Raw genomic sequence first — 23,101 nt, forward strand, 5'->3', positions numbered from 1 at the left:
TATCATTGATTCACAATGTTTTATTTGTAGGGTAAAGTGATTCAGTGATTCAGAATATATATATATATATATATATATATATCCAGAATATATATATATATATTCTTTTTCAGATTCTTTTCCATTATAGGTTATTACAACTATACTGAATATAGTTCCCTGTGCTGTACAGTAGGTCCTTGTTGTTTATCTGTTTTATACATAGTAATGTGCATGTGTTAATCTCAAATAATTTAACATCATCTCTTAAAGAATTTCTCTTGTTACCAACATCATTTTTCATGACTGCCTAATATTCTACTGCCACAATGAAGTATAATTTACTTAACAAATACCCTATGGTAAGGCTGTATTAAGTGGCAATGTGCATCTTTATGCATGAAGTTTGTTGGCATCTTAGATTGTTTCCTTAGGTTAGATTTCTGGAAGTAGCACCCTAGGTCAGTAGTTGGGCACGTTTTTAAAAGGCTCTTTATACATATTGCCAAACTGCCCTTTAGACAGTTTACACCAGTAATATTCCCGTTAGCAACAGTCAATCTTAATTCATCCTTACCTGGGTCGAGTATGATTCTGCTTACTCATTGAAGAACTTAGAGGGCAGAAACGTCCTATCTGCATTTTTGCTGTGGGGAGATCAGGGGATGTGAGGCACCTGACCTCAGAGCTAAGAGGCCACCTCCCCTGCTCTCCTGTGCCCCCTGCAGTCATCCTCAGGGAAGCGGGGGACATATACCCGCTTAGATGCCATGCCTCCCCATCAAAGGCTCTTGCTGTGTAAGGACACAGAGCCACTCAGCTGTCATGAGGGAGTTACCCAGACTAGGAGCTGATGTGCCTGTTTCCCATCCAGCATCCTCCTTGAGCCACTTGTCTTCTGGCCTAGAGGTGTCCCCAGTCCCTTTCTTTCTTTTTTTTTTTTTTAATTGAAGTATAGTCAGTTACAGTGCATCCATTTCTGATGTACAGCATAATGTCCCAGTCATGCATATACATATATATATATTCATTTTCATATTATTTTTCATTAAAAGTTATATTACAAGATATTGAATATAGTTCCTGTGCTATACAGAAGAAATTTGTTTCCTATCTATGTTTATATATAGTAGTTAATATTTGCAAATCTTGAACTCCCAAATTTATCCCTTCCCACCCTCTTCCCCCCAGTAACCATAAAAAATATGGAGCACTTCATGAATTTGCATGTCATCCGTGCTCAGGGGCTACGCTAATCTTCTCTGTATTGTTCCAATTTTAGTATATGTACTGCCGAAGTGAGCACCCCAGACCCTTTCTAAGCCTTTCACAGAATCCCACTGCTCCTAAGAAGAGCCGCTTACAGAGCCCGGGGTGGCTGTCTAGGTTGGAGTGGCCCTGGGCAGTCTTACATGTCACTCTTTCATGTACTATCCAATCAGAGGCTTACAACAGCCCTAGAAGGCAAAAGTTCATTCCCCTGTTTACAGGTGTACTCTTTTCCTAGGACAGCCGTCACAAATTCCCACAAACGTGCTGACTTAAAACAACAGAAATTTATTCTCTTATATTTCTGGAGGCCAGAAATCAAGGTGTCAGGAGGACCACGCTCCCTCCAGAGTCCCTATGGGAGAATCCTTCCTTGCCCTTTCTACCCGAGACTCCCTTACAGGGTGGCTGCTTGATGATGAAAATGAAATGTGGCTCCCTTTGCCCTGGGAACCTCAAACACCATCTCACTGTTACTCTGTTAGCACGTTATTGTTAATTACGTTGCAACTATTCGTGAACCCCTTAAATGAGACTCACTCTTTTATTCCCCATGTGATAAGTGGGGAAATTAAGACCTAGAGTAACTAGAAAAGTTAACAAGAGAATTCCACTGATAACCTAGATGTCTGGATTTATAACCTACATTCTAAGCTTTGAAGTATGAGTTGCGATCGTATATTGCAATTGTGAATGTAGATGTCAAAATGACTGCTCTTTTTTAATGGCTTTTTTAGACTATTTTTTAAATTTATTAAACTATAGTTGACTTACAATATTGTGTTATTTTCAGGCATGTAACTTCAGATTCTTTTCCATTTAGGTTATTATAAGATTTTGAATATAGTTCCATGTGCCATACAGTAAAACCTTGTTTTTTTATCTATTTTGTGTATAGTGGTGTATATCTGTTAATCCCATACTCCTAATTTATCCCTTCCCTTCCCCTTTGGTAACCATAAGTTTGTTTTCTATGTCTGTGAGTCTGTTTCTGTTTTTTAAATCAGTTTGTTTGTATTTTTTTTATTCCACATATGAGTGATATCATATGGTATTTGTCCTTCTCTGCCTGCCTGACTTCATTTGGTATGATAATCCCTATGTCCATCCATGTGGCTGCAAATGTCCATATTAACTGAAAATAGAGTTACCATTTGCTCCAGCAATCCCACTCCTGGGCACACATCCAGAAAAGATGAAAACTCTAATTCGAAAAGATACGTGCACCCCAATGTTCATAGCAGCACAATTCACCACAGCCAAGACACAGAAGAAACCTAAATGGCCATCGACAGACAAAGAAGATGTGGTTTTTGTATATGTACGATGGTATATTACTCAGCCGTGACTATTTTAAGTTGCAAAGAAATTCTTGGTGTCTCAATTACTGTTGAACTCCTCTTCCCTGGCTCAGGTGCTTTTGGCACGTTGGCCACACATGGCAGTCTGCGCATGGGCCTCTGATGAACAATGAGTAATCCCTTCCCACTAGCGGCCTGTGAGGACAGATGTGCACGACATCCCCACATCTGGCTGTCCAGCACCTCCTGGCTGGCCAGCGTTAGCTGAGGAGTTTCTCTACTTTGCTGTTCCCTTTCCTTTCTCTCGCTAACTTCACTTCTGAACTGGAGCAGTAGATCCTTTAAAAATGAACTAACCCCAAGGGGTGGGGAGTATAGCTCAGTGGGAAAGCACGTGTTTAGCATGCATGAGGTCCTGGGTTCAATCCCCAGCACCTCCATTTAAAAAAAAAAAAAAGTGGAAAAAAATGACCTAACCCCAAAGTCTAAATGCCTAAAGCCAAATGGATGAATATGGAACAAACATGGCACACGGCCACAAGACTGGTGAGCATTAGATGAGTCACAAAAGGTTGCTGGGGTCTAGGCCCCTTTGCTCTGTGCTACGTCTGTGGATGTGGGGTTATGGTTATTTTGGGAACCACCCTAAAGGATTGTAGAGAAAGGAGGTCCCCCACAGCGCCAGTCTCGAGCTGGGTTTGGTGAGCCAGCTTGGACAGCAGGCAAGGAGACTCTCCAACGGCCGTTCCTTAGTTATCATCGATGTCATTGTCATCACGCACTCTCACCCAGAAGGGCTTATGTCCCGAAGAGCATTGTTTAATGACAAGTTTTGCACTTGGTACCTGACCTCCCTGGTGGCTGGAAATCTGATCAACAGGCTCCCATCAAAGTCCAAACCCTGGGCTGACAGTAATAGATGCAAAGCGGGGGCTGAGCCACAGTCTCGTGAATAGCGAGGATGTGATTAGACACTATCAGCTCAGGGGACCATCCCACCTCCCCTGGGCCGCCTCCGCCCCCTGGGCTCCCGTGCCCCTCGACAGTGGTGTACAAAAGACAGAGCACGTGTCCCCTAGCCTCCCCTCGAGCTGGCTGGCTCACCAGCTGTCACGGCATGCCTCTAATGGGTTTGTGAAACCCAAGAACCTGACCCATTTCTCCTCTGGGGAGAGGGTAAAGCTGGATGCCAAGCCAGGAAGCAGGATTTGGGACACTCACCTGGATGAGGCTGGCTCTCGGTGCCATTCAAGGCAGGTTGTTTTGGTTCTTCCAGTTCCCAGAATCTCAATGCTAAAATCAGTGCACAGACAGCAGGAGGGTGATACTGTGACACGGTTTCCTGCTCACTTACAATCTTCTTCCTTCCTCTCATTTAATTTTAGCTCCTTCTCCTGCCTAGCGCAATCTCTTTCCTCCCAATCCTGGCCCCACATATTTAGGCTCTGGGAACCCTCCCCCGCAAAAGGGTGTTGACTCCAGAGTGACTGTCAAATTTCTCAATGATCATAAGCAGTCAATAAACATGTTTTAAGCAATCGCAATGCACCAAGTCCAGTGCTTATTACAGACTTATGGGTTATGGAGGAATCCACGCCCTCAAGGAGCTTCTAAACCAGGTTGAAGAGCAGATCATGAGAATAATATAAGGCAGTGCGGGAAGAACACAGGGGACCGATCTAGTTAACCTGGGATCCAGGGATGGGCTTCGGAGGCATCCATCAACACCCTGAAATGGCTTCCATCATTTAATGTAGGCAGACACATTTTGAGGGGTAAGTTTATAGCTTTCATCAGCTTCACCCCAAAAGGTAAAGAACCTTTTGTACAGTCAGACTGTGGACGAGTGCTCACTCTAACTTAGTCACTCAAGATTTCATTGAGCAAATGAGACTTGAACTGCATCTTAGAAAATATATTCGGAGAATCGCAGGGTGGTAGGCGGCCCTGAAGGAAGAGGTTCCCAGGAGGCATCAGGGGAAGACTGTTACACTTAGAACCAGTGACCTGAAGTTGCCTCACTTCTCTCAGTCTCAGTATAATATGAATCTGTAATAAAAAATGGTGATAATTGCTGCTTCCCAGAGTTTTGGAAGAGCCATGAGCATTTTTTTTTTTTGGCTCACTTTGTATCCCTACCCCTTAGCACAGTGCTTGACTCATATCACAGTGGACAGTAATCAATATTTGATGAATGTGGGAGTTAAATAATAAACGTGAGAGGGCTGGGTAAACAGTGGAGCATTGCTTCAGCAAAAGATCGTTGTAGCTAAGTACATATATTTCGTCTTTGCAAACAGCCTGCCGTAAGTGTCTTCTCCCCCTTGAAAGTGACCCTTTCCCCCGTAATGGGGCTCAGAGGGCCAGCCCATCTGACGGAGTGTCTCTGGGCTGGCCAGATGAATGATAGCCGTGCCGACCATGCTGACAAGATGTGCAGTTTGCCTCAGAGCCCAGAGGTGACCTCACTCTCCAGGGGCTTGGCCTCTAACCCCAGCCCCTGCTGACACACACACACCTGCAGCCATGCTCTCACGCCGGGACCAGGAGAGCCCGTGTGCACCTAGGCTGCCCTCGTCTGTCCTCGTCTGTCCTGGTGGGGCTGGAAGGGCAGGATGGGACGGGGGCATTGCCAAGCCTCTGCTGGGACTCCTTGAAGCACTAGGAGCTGGACCACTGATTGTATCTCCTCTGGGACCTCTCAGGACACTAGAAACAATCGAATGTTCCTTTTCTGAGCACCTTTCATATCCCCACTCTCCTACCCACAACGTTCTTGCGGTGCCCACACTAAGGGAGAACAGACTAGACCTTCTATCACCCTTTTTCTCTCCTGTGTGCCACCAACAGACAGCATGGCTCATCAGCGTTCCCAAGAAACTCTAGGAAACTTGGGCTGGTGGGGGAGTGGGGAAGACTTTGGAAAGGCGGTGGTGGAAGGTGACAGGAGTTCTCAGAACCAGTTAGGAAGGACAGAGGTGACTTCTCCCCGGAACGGTTCTCCGCTGCGGGTGCAGCTGAGGGAGGCAGCGTGAGAGCTGAGGGGATGAGCTCCAAGCTAAGAACTAGGAGCCTGTGTTCCAGATCTGTCACTGAGAGACTCTGAGCATGCCACTTAATCTCTCTGAGCTTCCAGCTCCTCTCCCATGAATTGCAGTTGGTCCCTCTGGGCCTCTCAGGACCATTGTGATAGTCAAAGTTTATGACGATGCTTCAAGTGGTATAAAGCTCTACACATTTGTTATTCTTAACGTGTACACGGGCACGGTCCTTATGCGCCAGGCACGCCCTGGGTGCCAGCTGCTTTTAATTTATCTCAGGCCATCCTCACAACACCCCTATAAGACTGTGTTGTTTTTCTGTTTGTACGGCTGAGGAATCGGAGACTCAGAACGGTAAAGAGCTTGCTCAGAGCGAACACACGTGCAGCTAATGTGTCGGAGCCTCTATTTCTGTTTCCTTTCTCCCCTATAACACTAGCCCGTGATCCTTTTCTTCCATACACTGTCGCTTGTCCCTTAAAATATGATGCATTCCTCTGGACTTTATCATCTCTCGTGGACCAGGCCTCTTACCTACACCCTCTTGCTTTAACATCTTGCTGGAGTGTTTTGTTTTCCTTCTGATTTTCCTTCTGATACCCACTGTGGCCCTGAGATCAGCTTACCTGCCCTGACCCCTAAACACAGGATGTATAAACCTGGCTGAGCACCTTTCTGGAGGCAGCCTCCTGCTCTCGTGAAGCAAGGAAAGGAAAGATCATTTCCTTCCCTTCCCCAGGCTCTGAGACATCCCTGTCCACAGACAAAGCTGCCGCCCTGGCCCTGAGCACGCGGGGAGGAAACGTGCGCACGTTTTATCATGAATCCTCTCTTCTGGAAATTACTAAGCCTAGACTTCCCAGGCAGACCTTCCAGAGAAGCAGGGGTGCTGTAGCTCTGGAAAGTCAACTCGGATCGGGGCAGCTCAGGAGGAGAGCTCAGACTACTGGCAGGACCCTCGCTCAGTCTCTTCCCTCCTTTGAGACCGGACAGAGAGTTAGCTCCACTTCAGAGATGGGAAAAGGAGATGGAGGCACTTACTTGCATCTCTCAGTGGGTGGGTAGGGGAATCAAAAGCTCAGCTCTGAGCGGGGAGAGTAGAGCTCAGTGGTAGAGCGTGTGCCTCACATGCACAAGGTCCTGGGTTCAATCCCCAGCACCGCCATTAAATAAATAGATGAATGAACCTAATTACCTACCCCCCCCCAAAAAAGATAAATAGATAATTTTTTTTTAAAAGCGAAAAACCTAAGCTCATGTCACCAGTGCCTCTGTGTCCTTGGGGACTGGGCACCTCCGAGTTGTTGCCAGTGCTGGTTGAGTGTGGGCTCCGAGGCAAGACTAAACGCCCAGGCCCAGGGAGGGCTGCCCCTTAGAGCTCCCCACCCGCACTGCCCAGCGCCCGGCCCCCTGGGCCCACCTCCTGACCCCACCTGATGCAGGGAGATGGTGGTATAAGGCAGCTCTCTGTTCCTGGGCCCTACCTGACAAGCTGATCCCCCGCAAGCCACTCTCAGGGTGGGCCTCTTCTTGGGGAGACGCATTTATAGACGCTGCCCATTCCCCCAGCACCGGGAGTCTACCCTACAATTAGGCAAGAGATAAATCAAAGCCAAACTTGGCTGATGACATTCAGGAGCCAGGACTGACCCTTGCCACACATAGAAATCCCAGCAGGCCGGCCGAGGGCCTTTTGTCTGGTCAGGAGAGCCCGGGATTATCTGGCCCTCTTTGCTGATGTATGGAGTCACCGGCTGTCAGAGTGTTTACTAACGGTTATCACCTCGGTGCTTTGGCCATTATCAGAGGCAGGGCCGCCTGCCGGGGCCGGGGCTCGCACCCTCTCTATTACCACCTGTCATTGGCAGAGAGTGTGCGCTGACGCTGCCCAGTCCTGACTGCCGAGGGAAGATAGTTTCTGACGGCTGATCAAAGAGGAGAAGCGAGGCCTGATAAAAGGAGTGTGTGTTGGTGTACTTTTAACTTTGGGAAACGTTGGCATTTGCATTTTTTTCCCCCATCTTCCTGGTGCTGGCAGGAACCAAGCCCAATAAATGCAGTGGATTCGGTTACCTAATCGCTGGGGAAATGGTATGTGCTTAAAGCAACAGAGCATGACGATAATCGCCTTCCAAGAGAGGGTGGATGAAATAAGCTTTCACAGAAGACTTGCTATATAATAAAGTAGAATAATTTAAATTTAGTCTTTGAAGCGATCTTGCATGTAAAATCTAATCTTGGCGTTCAGCGGAGCTCCATGTACTTTCTGGAGTTGGAGAGAAGCTCCAGATTGAGGAGAGATCTTCATTGAAGATGCTGTCACCCACGTCTATTGCTGCCATCCCCAGGATGGTGCCCCAGTGGTGCGCATGTCCTTGGGCCTCTGGGAGACTGTACATGGTAGAATAGAAATAGTTCTTGACTGAGCCGTCAGAAGATCTGAGTTCTTGAACCAAGTCTGCCACAAACTTGCTGTTGGATCTTGGGACTTAACTTTTTTGAACTTCAGATGTAAAATGAGATTTGGTATAGGTGATAGGACATAGTGTCTTAGAAGGCTTTTGTGTGTTAAGTGTATGTAACCCCTTTTTAATATGAATCTTTGGGTGAAGCCTTATTGTATCAAACAGAGAAAAAAGGAGGGGTTTAGGATGAACTTGGAAAAGAAGTTCCCTGCCCTTGACCTAGTTCCTGAAGCAGTCTCTGAAGACTTCAGAGAAACCCTGTAGTGCCTCTGAAAACAGCTGAATAAACCACTAGCCCATGACGTGGATGTGGAGGTCTACACACTCTGATCCAGTGGCACGAGCTGTTTCGCTCTGCCCTGCGCATACGGTGTCCCCTCCTTCATCCACCCTGTGGAAGAGCTGACATGGACCCCGGGCGGGGCGGGGAGTTGGTGGGGAGCAGACATAGGGAACCGACTGCTCTCTGCAAGGTGGACTCAGCATCGGATGTCCCCTGTGTGCTGCAGGTACCTTTGACCGGAGCGTGACCCTGCTGGAGGTGTGTGGGAGCTGGCCCGAGGGCTTTGGGCTGCGACACATGTCCTCCATGGAGCACACGGAAGAGGGCCTGCGGGAGCGGCTGGCCGATGCCATGGCCGAGTCACCGAGCCGGGATGTTGTGGGATCCGGGACAGGTACAGGTAGCCTCACGCTTCTAGCCTGACTTGGTAGTGACTGGCAACTGTTGGTGTGGAGCTTCTCTGGCGGGAGAGGCTGTATGTTTGTTTTAACTGTTTGTTTTTTTTTTAATTACCACTCTGATTGCCATCATGCTGGAAGCTTCTGGTATTGGGAAGCCCAGTGTGGAAGGGAGTTCCCAGGGGAACTGACCCCTCCTACATGGAACAGTGCATACAGAAATGCTGTGGTTACACAACTGTGTTGTATAAGTGGTTTCCAGAAGGACACCTTCTCCCAGGGAAGGGACACCTTGGTGTCCCTAAGGTTTTCAGCAGCCCTTGGGCACCAAGTGCTGAGGCAGCACACCTCTGCTGTGCTGGAGCATCAGTGAGCCCTGCCAACCTGGGAGAGAGCAAGTGGGAAGCAGGCAGGGCTGGTGTGACCCCCTAGACAACTTTGTCTTATGCTGCCTTTTGCCTTTGCACTCTTGCCTCTGAGAGGGACCAGCAACTGGGGCCTGGGGTGGCTTCTCGCATCCATAGAGCAGTCAGGGACATCCTTAGATGATGGGTGAGCCTGGCCCCAGGCAAGCAGGTGTACACACACAAGTGCGCGCATGCAATTACCATCCCGCCATCTCCACACAATTACAGTGCAGCCTGCCTCTCCTTTTTTCCAAAGCACCCCCGTATTCCAGATATCTGTACTGTTAGTGATGGCTCTAGTCCGGCTTTTATGCCTGAGGATGACTGCTCCACAGGCCTCTTCCCAGTTTTCTGAGGTCAGCGGGAACTCTGTGGGGGGTGCACCAGATCCTGGCTGCAGGCTCTCCCACTCTTGCCTGCCTGAATCCTCACAAGACTATGATTCTTTCTCGTGAACTTCTCCATCCCTGTTCCAGGTGTCTACCTGGAGACAGGATCCAGGGAGGAGAAACTTTCAACAACCCTGGGGCAGGAATCAGGACCAGCACCACTTAGAGTCGAAGCATTTTTGGCAGGGCTGGAAATGCCTGACGTTATCACATGGTCCCAATTCCCTGCAGATCCTTGGGGTCTTTTAGATATTTGGGTTTAGCCCTTAAGCTTTTCCCTCTCTTCTTCCCTATCCCGTTCAGTTCCTCTGTTCCTGCACTAAGAGGATAGAGACAGATTGTCCTCATCTCTATATCCCCAGCCCTAGCTTTGTGCCTGCCCACGGTGCTTGTGTGATAATTGGCAAAGGAACAGAATGGATGCGAGAGGGAGAGGAGGAGTTGGCTAGAGATAGAGAGGTGCCTGATCCGGCCATGGAGGCGGCCGTCTCTGAGGACCAGCCCCCTTCCATGGCCCCTTCTTCCCTAGAAGGGAAAGAGGTGTGGGCTTTGGAAGCTGCAGTAAGCTGCGTCCCACTCCCTCGACTCCCACGTGCACAGAGATGTGTGCACCACCTCTCAACCCCCATCATAAAGCCCCCTGATTGTGGACGGCAGGTCATCATGCCGTGGAGATGCGGAACAAGCAGCTCTGCCCTTTACTGGGGCTTCAACCTCATTGTGCTGGGAAGCTTGCTGAAGGGAGAAAAGCTTTTCCCTTGCTGAACCTCGCTCATAGCACAGCCTTTCCCCTGCATCTCTGGGACCCCTGGCCGGCCCCAGCTCACATGAACCAGACTGGTAGCACCAGATTCACTCCCCAGGAGCTGCCCTTCCAGGGGCTAGAGCAGCTCTGGGTCTGCTCTCCTCTCCAGCCGCCTTCCTCGGAAGCCACTTAGAGCCCCTCTGTGTCATCCAGCAGGCAGATTGGCAAGTGCATTCAGGCACGGCTGGGGAACCTCGGTCTGGCACAGACCCTTAGTAACCTGAGCAAAGCTGGCAGCCGTTCATCTGCAGGGCAGCTGAGGGATTCAGGAGAGTCTTTGTGGCCTTAAGCAGGTTCATGAAATTTAAAAAGAGAGAGAGAGAGAGAGAGGAAATTAAAACTGCATGACCTACAGGTCAGAAAATAGGAGGTGCCCTTTTTGAGCAGAAGGATTTCATTTTCCTCCCCAAACTGTCAGCAAATGGCATTCATCTGGTTTTCTTTGACCAAATTAAATCTATCAATCTATCTATATATGTGTATGTGTGCATATATATATATATGTATATATATAAAAAATTTTTTTAAGTGCCTCAATTTTAAAGGCCAGTAAGTAAAGCAGATATTGTGGAAGTTAATCTGTTCCCCTCTGCCATGGCTGAAAATCACTTTTCACATTTTGCAACTCCAGATAAAGTATCAGCCTGCTAGTGCAGCCCAGGACCTTGAAAGGGCAGCTTGGCACACCCACTCCAGAGTCAGCCTGCTGCCCAGAGAGAGCCAGAGAAACACAGTGCGAGGGGGCTGAGAATTTCCCGCAAGTCACCCTTTGCTCAGAGCTGCCTCTCAGTTCCTCTCTCTTTCCACAAACCTGCTTCTCGGGTAGGGTGACATCAAATATGTGCTTCTGTTGGGTACTCTGAGGCTCCAGAGATGCTCGGTCCCTGTAATGCCTTCCAGCCAGCTCCTTGTTTAGTATAGCACCAGGGCTGGTGGCCTCTTCATCAAGGGATGAACGGAGCACGGTGTGACCCGTCACACCGAAGCCCATACGTGCTTCACCGTTAACAGCTAGTATCTAGCACTGATGTGCTGGTAAATGTTTATAACAACCAGCTCTCCAAAGGGAAGTGGGAAAGCCAGCCCTGATCAATAGCATTTGGGCATGTCCGTAGTATAAAAACTCCCATTATGGCCAATTTCAAGCTATCAACAGGATGTCAGTCACCTAGAAGAATTCCTGAAAATGTAACAGTCAGCCAGCTCCAGTGCCCCACTGATAAGCTGTACCATATTGCAAAAGCACACTTCCCAAAAGTAGAGCCAAACCTTTCAAAACCTTACTATCCCAAGAGTGGCCTGTGGACCAGCGGCACCATCCTGAAAGGGTGCTGATGAGAGATGCGGAATCTCTGGCCCCTCCTAGCCCTACTGAGTCGGCACCTGATTTTTAACAAGATCCCTATGCACATTAAAGTTCGAGAAGGTCTGTTTTAAAACATGGCTAACCTATATTTTAAAAAGTGGAGGGAGAGTATAACTCAGTGGTAGAGCATGTGCTTAGCATGCATGAGGTCCTGGGTTCAATTTCCCAATACCTCCGTTAAAAAAAAAAAAAAAAAAGGTAGGGGGAGGGTGTTGCTCAAGCGGTAGAGTGCATGTGTAACATGCACAAGGTCCTGGGTTCAATCCCCAGTACCTCCTCTAAAAATAAATAATAAAACCTAATTACCTCCCCCCTGCCAAATATAATAATAAAAGAATACAATAAGAGATAAATAAAATTTATTTTTAGGAAAGATAAATAAATAAACCTATTTACCTCCCACCTCAAAAAATATTTTTAAAAATTAAATTAAATTAAAAAAAAAAATAAAACACTGTGAATCTATGATGCAGGTGTTAGTTTGGTCCCCACCATGGCTGCTGACCAGTTAGTCTAATTAGATCACGTGTGTGATTTGCAAGTCCAGCTCTAAAATAACTGAGTGAATTGCTTTCTTTCTAATATCATCACACCTCTTGCCCCATTGCCTTTCCATTGTCCCCATCCAGCAAAACTCCAAAGTGAGGTCAAGCCAATCCTACTCGTACACTTAAGTGGCTGAAGAAAAGTCATAAATTGTTCAGATCAGCGCCTCTACGAATTTATGGTCTCTACTCTCCAGGGAGCCCCAGCAGTCTTTCTGCGTTCTCCTCGTGCCCCTTTTTCCTGTTCTCAGTTTGTACACCTCTTTTGCGGCAGAACCCGGTGCCTAGAACAGTGTCCGGCACATAGTGGGTGTCCGGCGCCTGCTGGATAAATGGATTCTGCATTTAAGCTGGATCTTACCCCATTTCACTGCCGTGGCTTCTGGCCTGTTTCCATTCTCTTAGAGATTTCCTAGATCTCTGGTCCTCTGAGAGTTTGTGTTGTATTTTTTTTCATATTATTGCTATTTATTTAGCATGAATTAGTAGGATAGTCCACCCACCATCTTGAAATCAGTCTTTCCTTCTTCCTGGACATTATTTCAAATTTCTCGTTCCCCTCAAATCTCTTATCCCATCATTTTATCTCTTACCCTCAGAAAATTGTAGTCAGCATTTGAGAAATCCCTGGACTTGCTGCACTCAGGGCCTGAATGTCCCTGTAACAAGCTTCCCCTTTCCTCCTGCCCAGAGGAGGGGCAGTCCCTGCCCAACGATGACAGCACCCCATTCTCCACAGAGAGGCCACTGGGTGTTCCCTTGGCCCCAGTGCTGGCCTGAGCGCCAGGCCCTGTGATCAAGTGACCTCCCTGTGGCTCCTGCGTCACCACACTCTCCCGGTTTTTCTTCTGCCTCTGGCTACTTCTCAGTCCTTTCCCTGGGTTTTCTTTCTCTGTTGACCTTAAATGTGTTTCTCAAGGCCCTGTCTTGGTCCATTGTCCTCTCCCTCCGTCAGTACAGGGCCATCCCCTCTGCTTCTGTGGCCTCAATTACCATCCACAAACTGATGGTTTCCAGAGAATCTCCATGTTGGCTTTCTCTCATGCTCTCCAGACCATCTATCCGGTCACCCACCGACATTTCCACCCCATCCCCAAACTGAACTCCTCTCCTCGCAACCCTGTCCTTCTCCCCGGTTTGCCCCATCTCGCCCTGCACAGAGCCCTTCGTGACCAGCTGCTGCCCTCTCTCCAGACTCCTCTCCCACTGCCCCGTGCGAGCCCGGCCGGGCTGAGCTCCCCGGAGGGTCCCTAGGCACACGTGCTCTCTCTGCACATATTTCTCCTCCTGCCTGGAATGCTGTCCACCGCAGCCCCCCCATCACTCCCCCCCCCCAAATAACTTGACTAATTCCTGCTTAGCAGACATTCCTTTCAATATTGCCTTTTCTAGAAAAATAAGGTTTTTTTTTTTAAATAAGCAAAACATGTACTTCTTCCAATTGTTTTGTGTCTAAGTACAGCTATAACCTAATACAAAAACATTTTCATAAACACCTGGATACATATGAAGTTTCTTTTCTCTTTAGACTTCAACTCTTTCAATCACTAGCTAAACCTTGTCTTTTGTTTTGTTTTGTTTTGTTTTGTTTGTTTTCTCTCACATCCAAGAGCAAAAGCCCCAGGCCTGATTCACAGGTTTAAAGTTATTCTTGACCCATCTCTGTTGTGGGCAGTGGCCTCTCTTTGCTACTGTTGACTCTTAAGAGCTCACTAAGTCAGCAATCAAGGTCAAGAGGGACTGTCTCCTCCCCATGACTGTGGCTTCCTGCAGCCCTGAGAACGCTGTTTCATTCTCTTTTATGATCACAGCACAAAGGGTGGGGAAAAGGCTGCATCTTTGTCTGCCTACCGTCCCTTTAACAGACTCTGTTCTAGTCCAGAAGACATTACTCTTGGGGAATCACACTGTGGGCTCAGTCTTTACCTCTTGTGTTCCATCAGAAAACCACTTACTTCCTTACTCAGATACACAAAACTTCCAGAAAACAATAGTATGGGCTATGCACTCTAGCACTATTTTATTTCATTTTTTAAAAACACAGTCATTACCCACTAAATCGATTTCTACCATACATGGATGAATTGCCATGTACAGTTTGGAAACAAAAGTATCTGTATTAATTACTCCACAGAAAAGGCTGTAAGATTATTCACAACCAAAGCTCTTCCAAAGATGTCAGAAACTGCTTTTACTTATTAAAATGGCTGTGCCTTTACTTTCCTTCTTAACATGGAAACCACATTTTGAACAGTTATACACAATTTTTAAATGGTCCCGGGAAGGGTTCAAAAAGTTAACGAACAGATATCCGTTGATTACCTATGTTTTTGCAGAAGATGAACTAAAAGCACTATTTTTGTGTGTGCGTGCTTGTATCTTTCATTACAGGACTGTGGGAATTAAACTCTCCGTTAATGTTAGTTACTGTCTGGAGTCGACCAGATGACCCAAAACAAATAACTCCGCATGTTGGACCATCTAATCTGCATCTAAGATTAGCTCTTCCAGTGGGCCCTGGAAGCCCTGCTTGCCCCGGTGCTAAGGGTGGGAGCATTTTCATGCTAAGGCAGCTTTTCCAGCAGGGGCTGTATTAGCCTTCTCCCATCTCAAGATGCCACATGATCAGATCACAATAATTGCAGGCCTAGGGCAGTGAATTAATTCTCTTATCTTTCAGACATCCTTACTCTCAGGCAAGCACTATCATGCAAGCAACTTGGCTAATCACTTGGGTCCTCTCCTCTGCTTTACCTATTCCGGCCCTGGATTTTCCCTCCTCCTCCTCCTCCTCCTCCTCCTCCTCCTCCTCCTCCTCCTCCTCCTCCGGGGGCTTTACAAAATGCTCTCAGGGGCTCCTCTCAACCGCCTCCTCGGTGGGGCTGCACCTTCTCTCCGCGGCAGGCAGGCAGGCAGGCTCCCTGTAGGTGCCTCTGGTTCTCTCCACACGAGGCTGGGCCCTTGTGGGGAAGAGGTAAGGCGTGGTTCCTGTCCTCAAAGAGATTAAAGCTTGGAGGAGGCAACCGTGCTGAGCACCGGATGGGTTGCTCTCTGGCTCCCATCCCCAACCGCCCACCGGGGCCCACCTACCCGAGCTGGACTGAGCAGAAGTCTAGGTTGGTCCCCTGCCCACAGGTGCGGTCTTATCAGGATGTGAAGACAAAACTGTGGACTCTCCAGTAATGACACCATAATGCTGAGAGTGGGGAGAAGGGAATCAGCCCCCAGAGGCGTGGGAGCCCCCAGACACAGGGCCCAGTGCCGGCCCGCAGGCCGCGAGCACCCCGGCTCAGGGTGGCCGCAGCTGCCAGGGAGACGGGGTCCGGGTGGCAGCAGGGCTAGCATTGCAGGGGTTGCTATTTGTGTCTCAGTCAGGGCTGGCCGCCTGTTCCCGGCTACTTGCCACTGGTAGGAAAGGCCACATCCGAGAGTCCTTCTGCTGCCCGGCACCCAGCGACCTCCCCGGGGAGGAGTGTTTGTTCTTTCTTTTCAGCAGCACTTGGAGGTCCTCACCAAGAATCGGGGAAGCCTGTGACCTTGGCCAGGTTCCTTTTACTTTCTTCCTCTCGGAGGCCAAGGGCGAGGGAAGCCAGGAAGTGCGGGAGACGCTTCCCTCCCACTCCTGTGACACCCGGGGCCGCTGTTCCCTGTCCTGAGAATTTAGGTCTTGTTCCTCCTCTCACTGCACCCATGGCCACCACGTCCCACATGGCCCCTGTGCTGCCCACGACCGTCCTCTAATCCTCACTCCACCACCAGGCACATGCTCCTCTCTGTGCTTTACAAAGGAGGGAAAAACAAAAGATTGGAAGTGAAATCATAAGGAAAAGATGTGGGATTAAGTTAGACGTCCAGGAAGAATTTCCAGTTTGTGAGATCCTGTCAGTGTCACCTGGTCAGAAGGGTTTATCAGTCACTCCTGCCCTTTGTTCACGAGAGGGGAGCCCCAGAGAAGGAAGCCGCTGTCTCTGTGGGGACCTGGTCTCCCTGCCATCCTGCTGTGACAGCCTGGGCTCCTTGCTGGGGTACTGCGGGCCTCTTGCCGGCCTTCCTCACCTTCCCTTCCAGCCTGCTCCCTGACTTCCCCTCCACAGTAACCCCTTATCCATATGTCACCACCACCGGCATCTTCATCACCTGTCATCCCCAGCATATGCTCTACTCACCTGGCTCTGCTCAGGTGCCCGCTGCTCTCACCCCTGTCCAGACAGCTTTTTAGACCAAGCTCAAATCTCACCTCCTCTAAAGCTGTCTCTGACCATGCAGCCAAATGCCCTTTCTTTCTCCTCTGAAGTCCAGCATCCCCTACTCACTGGGCATGTGGTCCTGGACAGGTAGTGCTTGCTGGCTTTTCCATTAACTAGCAATGGCGGATGGCTGTCTGCATCCCACTGGGAAAAGGCTGGGCTCTGGGGGTCCCTTCAGCCCCTGCCTCAGCCACACTGCCTGTGCTGTGTGTCTTAACCCTTTTCCAGTTCCTTGGACTGAGTCTGATTCGTCTTTGTTACCTCTAACCACCAGCCTTTTCCCTGCCCAGCATCCAGCACTGGGACAAGAGCCAAGCTGAGCCCCAGTTAATGTTTGCTGAATGACTGGATGGGTTTTTGTGGCTCCTGAGAGGTAAATGAAAGCCGGTCAGAGCAATGGGGAAAAGTATTGTGCTTAAAAAAACACACTTGTTAGTTTCTGGCCAGTTCTAGATAGCTGTTTTGTTCTCCCTCCTCCTCCCTCTCTCTGTCTCCCCTAAGGCTGCTGGAAGCCCCAAGCAGAGACAGAGCCATAATGGAAGGTCAGGACTGAGAAGCAACTCTGCACATTTCTCAGTTGCCCAAAGTCTACTTTGAATTCTTTAACCAAAGCACACTGATTCCTATCTACAAGGAGGAAGTGCCGATGTGACCTCACTGGTGACCCTTCAGAGTTGCCTTTCCAGGTGTTGCCCCAACATGGAAGCAGGAATTCCTGTGGAAAATGTACAGGCTTGGACAAAGGGTGGAGAAGGGCCATTGGACCCCCAGATAAGGGCCCTTCGCTAAAGACATTAACATAGGTTAATGGTTAACAAAGGGAGGATTTCTCTCTGTTCCTCCTCCTTTGCCAGAGAATTCACCTTTAACCGTTGACCTTTCTGCGAGGTGTGAGATCTGAACAAAGTTGAACGCAGTCATGGATGGTTAAATACCCATCTTTGCCTTCCACCCCTGCCTCTGCCCCTCTAGTGCCTCAGAAGACAGTATTTGGACCACCTCCTAGGTTGGGTGGCTGGTGACAGAGAAAAGGCACAGAGACACACAGAAAATGAAAGTTGGAGATGGCCCTCTGGCCCTTTAGGAAGCCAGAGCCTCGGCTCTTAAAGCAAAAGAGAGTCCTGTACCAGGAAGGCCGAGCCATGCCCCTCGGGCTGAGTTTAACAGAAGGAGGCGTTCCAAATACCATACCAGAATCAGCTGTCCAACCGCTGACACTTGGTGATTGCTTCCTGCCCACTTCTCTTCAAGCCCCACCCCTGCCCCCAGGGACCTGCAGGCCCGCTGCATGTGACATTTCACATGTGCTGGCAGAATCCCCCAGCACCAGGCTTCACCGACCTCCCCCCGATTCCCCCTACACGTGTTTTATTTAGTGTAGCCCGATAGCTCGCCATCCCACCCCTCTATGTGCCTAATTGAGTTTGGGGAGAACTGACATCCAGTTGCTTCATTTGCTCAGGATTTTGTTCCATTCTGTGCTCATTTTGCTGGCCTGTTCCCATCACCTCCAGCTCCAGTTGGCCAGGACCAGCGTGCCATCTCTACTTTGATGTGTGTGACTGGTGCTCGCCTTGGGGGTGGGTTGGGGGCAGGGATTGGGCCAAGCCTACCAGGGCCCCTGCCTCCATCTGGGCAGCGGCTGGGTCCTTGGAAGGCTTGGAGAGTCTCTGGTTTCATACTTTATCCATCCCCAAGCCACTGGGAGCTGCATCTGAGCATGCAGCTCATGCATCTGAGCACGCAGTTCATGCATCTGAGCACGTCTCCATGATCCTTCCCTAAGCAGCCCAGCCCCACTGCCAAGCAGCTCGGAACTGCAGGCCTGGTTTCTACATTCATGGAGCCCGGGAGGAAGAAGGAAAGCCTAGGGCCTGCCCAGGTGCTGGCTGTGCCTCCACGTCCTTCCCCACTCCCGCTCCCCTGCAGGAATGAGGCGGGACTGGGAGGAGGATCTGGAGGAAGGATAGACCAGTTCAGGCTGGTGAGAAATAGGTAAAACCCTCCATGTGCTGTGCCTCGGAACAGACCACGAACACCCCCTGCAAAGCTCTCAGTGGTCAAACCAGATTTCGATATCTACTTCTTCTGATCTCGGCACTTGCTGCTCTCTTAAAGGTCCACGTCATGCTCCTCTTTAAAGAAATATTTTATTTTCAATACAGACACAGCCCTTGACGTAGCAGTAAAAGCCACCACCCCTGAGAGACACATGGCTGTGAAGTGTGTTGGTATGTAACTTCCTGTCTTTGCCCACGTGCAAGGCTTCACCCACTGCTCTTATTGTCCCTCAAAGGGTCGCCCCCCACCCACCCACCCACCCCTGGTGCCCAGGCTTCGGGAGGCATTGGAGCGAGGGCCAGAGGTCGGCTCAGACAGGGGGCACCTTCTGGCAGTGACTGGTTTGGGATGGGGAGGAGTTGCGGTTCTTCCCCCGACAAGAGTTTCTTTGACAACCTTGCTCCCTGCCCCCCACTTTTTAAGATGGAAGTCAAATTTTCGGATTCTGCTGTGCAGAGCAGAGAGGTCACTAGACTCTAATGCATTTACCATTGACTGCCCCTCTTGTAGTGCGTCTATTAGTGGGTAATTTGATTTGTACCTATTCATTTGCAGTCCCTGCAGGAGCCTGGAGCTGGCCCCTAGTATAATTGGTGCTGTCTCTATTTTTACATCATTAGATTAGCCCCGACTCCTGGCCACTTGTTGTCTGCGCTTGTCTGTCCATTTATACAACCTAATGTAACACAAAATTCATTACTGATCACATTACTTTCAACTCTGAAGCCAGCCTTGTGATAAACATTTGGTTAACCCCTTCCTGCCCGCGGCAGGGCTGACGGAACAAATGCACTTCCACTCGACAGGCAAATCAATATCTTAATACACCAAAGTGGAATTGCATTTCTAGATTTGTTATTCCTCCTGGAGGAGCAAATGGAAAGGCTCTTCTGAGCGAGCTGAATTGAATAATGAATAGAGCCCCGGCACCAGCAGCCAGTCTGCGGACAGAGCACAAAGGCAAACCCGGCACCCGCCCAAGCCCTTTCGTCTGGACGGGCGGCACCGTGGCAATTAATTGAGACTTGTGATGGTGGGTTCAAGATCATAGGCTGGGACCCTAAGACGGGCAACAGAGACCTTGACTCCACCGCCATTCTCTTCGCTAGGCTTGGCCTAGGACAACTGGACCAAGAACTGGGTTCATTTCCTGAAAACCTTCACTGATACGAAGGCATAGATGCCACCAAGAAATTAAATTAATTCCATTACTAAAGTTTACCATTTGCAAACAAATATACAAAATTATTCCTATTTAGAGCCAGGTCAGCAATGTTGGGGTTGGTTGTGTGCTGTGCCTGCCTCCGGGGTGAGCGTTCTTTGGCGTGGAAATGCCATGCGCACCTGAAAGCGGTCCTCAACCTCCCTCCATAGGGATGTCGGTGAGCAGCGTCTGGGGACTCCAGGCCAGGAGCTGGCCGAGAGTCTTAAAGGGACCTCAGCACAGCTTTATTTAATCTAGAAGTTCCTCATCTCCCCCGACCCTGGTTCTCCCCTCTGCAGCCCCCATCTGTCTCTGGGTAGCATCCTTACCCACTATAAGGCATTAACTTGCAGGATAGTTCGTTTCGAAAGGAATCATACCCTGACTTACTAAGAAACTCTCATAAAGCCTACACCACCAAGATTGGAAAAATAGACATCGAGGAAGTAGAATGGAACCCATTACTATGAAAGTCATAAAGCCCTAAGTAAAAAGAGGCCATAAACTGAAGATACTCAGTTGGGAAGGGAAGCTGGAAAAGGCAGCCCATCTAGGGGATGTTCTGCTTAAATTGGGGACGTCCTGAGCAGGGGGCCAAGTAGAGGCACCTGAGTTTCTGGTGAGTGGGCCTCCTTTCTTTTGAGCAGGCCACCCTCCCTCCCCAAGGCCTGCACCCTGGACTCTGCTGCCTGTTAACCCGTTCAGAGCCCTGACAGACCAAAAATGACCAGCCATCCTGTGGGCTGTGGAGGCCCGGGGGATGCCTGGAGAGGGCTCACATGCCGCTCCTGGCCTTCTCCATTCCCCGCGCTCTCTCGGGCCTCCCTCCTGCGTGCGTGGGGGCGGACAGGCTGCTTCACCCTGTCCTGACTGTGGCAAGTGCCATTTCCCTGTAGGGCCAGGCCAGAGGCTCTCCAGTGCTCCCAGGGGTCCCTTGGCAGGGCGTTCCAAGATCCCGCACATCTAGGCAGTGGAAGGAGGATGCTGGTGTGTCCCTGAGCTGTGTCCCCGGGGCCACACACCTCCCCACCCCTGCCCAGCCCTCAGTGCACTAACTTGCTCGGTCACAGCGAGCCTGCTGCTTTGGTCTCAGCTGTTAATCCTCTCAGGTGGGTAAGTGGGACAGTGGGGTAGGGGGCTCCGGGCATCCCACAGGGGCCTCACCCCCGTCAGCCCTAGGAAACAGATCCGAGTACAGGCCTTTCCTGTTCAGACTAGGACAGACCAGCGGTGGGGAGGAGAGTGGGTCAGCCGGTGGAATGAGAGACTGTGATTTCTTAACCTTGATGGAAGGGGGAAAGCCACATCTTACCAAACTCTTCCGCTGCATCGGAGAGAATTTAATTACGTTTGGACATTTGAATGAGAACCAGATGTGGCTCCAGCCCATCAGGCCAGCCGTGTTCAAGGAGCAGCGTCTCTCCTGTGGTCCGCAGGCCTCTGCGCCGTCTCCCAGCCCCGGAGGGCGGCTTGGGCGGGGTCTTGCCAGCTTCAAGGAGCTGGACTTGGGGAGACAGGCAGGTCGCGGCCGGCTGCCAGACACCTGGTTCCACGGGACGGTTTCCAAGCCCTGGGTCCTCCTCAGAGCCAAGATGAGTGGGCACATTAGCGGGCCCTCGTTAGCACCCACGTCGGCCCCACGTACAGATGCACACAAAGGAGTCCCGTTGCAGGCCCTGGCTAGGCATCCTCTGCCGCCACGCTGCCCCCTCCCTCAGGTGACCTCGGATGGCATCTGCCACAGCTCTGCCCCTGGTGTCTGGCCTGGAGCGAGAGGACAGTTCAGACCCTCCTGGGTGAGGGCCGCTTCTCCAGGGCCCTCTGCCTGCTGAACCGTCAGAGGTGGCAACGTCTGTTCTCTAAGCAGGACCCTGCTGCGGTAAACGCAGCCTTTCCTACGCGATCCATGCAGTGCGTGTCCTGCTTCTTGAAGCACCTTAACATCCTTTTCTCTCTGGAGCCTCACACGCCCCAGTGAGGTCGCCAGAGCAGCCCCTCCCCTCCTGCCTGACAGATGGGGAAGCAGATGAGAAGTGAAGCTACTTGCCCAGGTCATTCGGCACGTCTGCGGCACAACTGGGGCTAAAGCGAGTTGTTGGCCTCCTCCTCCTCCCTGCCATCCACAGGGAGTTTCAGCTCAAGGCTACTCCTACATCTGGCTGATCTCAGGCAGGGTTTCAGCCAGATTTATCAAATAACTCAAAACCGGGGACACGTGAGCCGGGTCAGCTCAGCCTTTGCTGTCCCCATGTAATGTGCTGTGACAGGACATGTTTAAAGTTAGACTGATGGAGTGGCACTGAGAGGGCCCCTGCACATGGGGTACTGGTGGAGGTGGCCTGGGGGCCTGGGCTGGCTCTCTTTTCCTCTGAAGCCGAGACTTGGGAGGGCTTGGGTAACGTGGGTTTCCTGGGCGTCGGGTGTGGCAGCCTTTCTGGTCTTTCCCTGACTGGGATCAGTGCTACATCGTGGTTGTTGTAGGAGGCACCTGGGGGAAGGCTTCAGTCCCCAGACAGGCCAGGGCATCCTCTGGTGCACTGATACCCCACCTGAGGCTGGGGAGAAATCTGGGACTGGGCTGTGAGCTGTTCTGCCTGGAACTCAGATGCTCGGCTCCCTGCCCCCTCAACACACACACACACACACACACACACACAGAGCCGGCTCCAGGGGAGAGGGGGTGGAGGATGCCTTTTGAACATGGGCCCTTCCTCGTTCTTCAGACCTTGGTCCCTCCCCTTCTCTTTTCTTCTTTTTTTGTTTTTTTATTTGGCGGGGGAAGGTAATTAGGTTGGTTGGTTGGTTTGTTATTTGATGGAGGTACTGGGGGCTGAACCCAGGACCGTGTGCATGCGAGCACGCACTCTACCACTGAGCTATACCTTCCCCCTCTCTTTTCTTCTTTTATTCTCCCTTCCCCAACATCCCGGCATGCTCCTCTCCTGTCGTCCCCACTGGGCCCACCAGGAGTTCTGGGATCTAGCCTGCCCCTGTGCCCCTACCTCATGATATTAATGTCAGACTGGCTTATTGTCAGGCATAGGTTTCCAGGGGCCTGAGAACCTTTCCTATGGGAGGGAAGGGGTGATGGGGAAGAAAGGTGATGTGGGTCCCCTGGTTTTTCTGGGTGGACCCAAAGGCACAGAGAGGGCTATCTGCTTGCCGGTCTCCTCAACCATCCTTCCCAGGTATTGGTCCCTACTTTCACCTTCCAGGGGCCAGTGGATGCCCGGGAGGGTCTGAGGTCTCCCTTAGGCCTCAGGTCTCCCCCTAAACCCTGAGGTTATTAGGCACCTCTGCGTGGCCAAGGGAAACAATTTAAAGTACCTGAGCCAAGAGCA

At 50.3% G+C, this 23,101-nt stretch overlaps 1 protein-coding gene and 2 non-coding genes across 25 annotated transcripts in view; 2 read left to right on the forward strand and 1 right to left on the reverse strand.

Annotated features, from left to right (window-relative positions):
- The window catches only part of BCAS3 (BCAS3 microtubule associated cell migration factor), a 483,031-nt gene that overhangs the window by 451,197 nt on the left and 8,733 nt on the right, over positions 1–23,101 (forward strand). For 7 of the 23 annotated variants that reach the window (XM_032498341.1, XM_032498339.1, XM_032498346.1 and 4 more), the window contains 2 exons: positions 8,565–8,732; positions 18,661–18,726. In XM_032498341.1, coding sequence (XP_032354232.1) covers positions 8,565–8,732; positions 18,661–18,726 — 234 coding nt within the window. Of the gene's footprint in view, positions 1–8,564; positions 8,739–18,660; positions 18,727–23,101 lie in introns of those variants that run through there. The other 16 variants (XM_014552809.2, XM_032498349.1, XM_032498347.1 and 13 more) reach the window with 4 other exon arrangements.
- On the reverse strand, positions 1,179–1,285 carry LOC116656938. Its single transcript, XR_004311941.1, has one exon. It is a non-coding gene; the product is annotated as a U6 spliceosomal RNA (small nuclear RNA).
- Positions 6,682–6,755, forward strand: TRNAV-CAC. Its single transcript has one exon. It is a non-coding gene; the product is annotated as a tRNA-Val (tRNA).

Source organism: Camelus ferus, chromosome 16 (assembly GCF_009834535.1).
Source record: "Camelus ferus isolate YT-003-E chromosome 16, BCGSAC_Cfer_1.0, whole genome shotgun sequence".
Taxonomy (NCBI): domain Eukaryota; kingdom Metazoa; phylum Chordata; class Mammalia; order Artiodactyla; family Camelidae; genus Camelus; species Camelus ferus.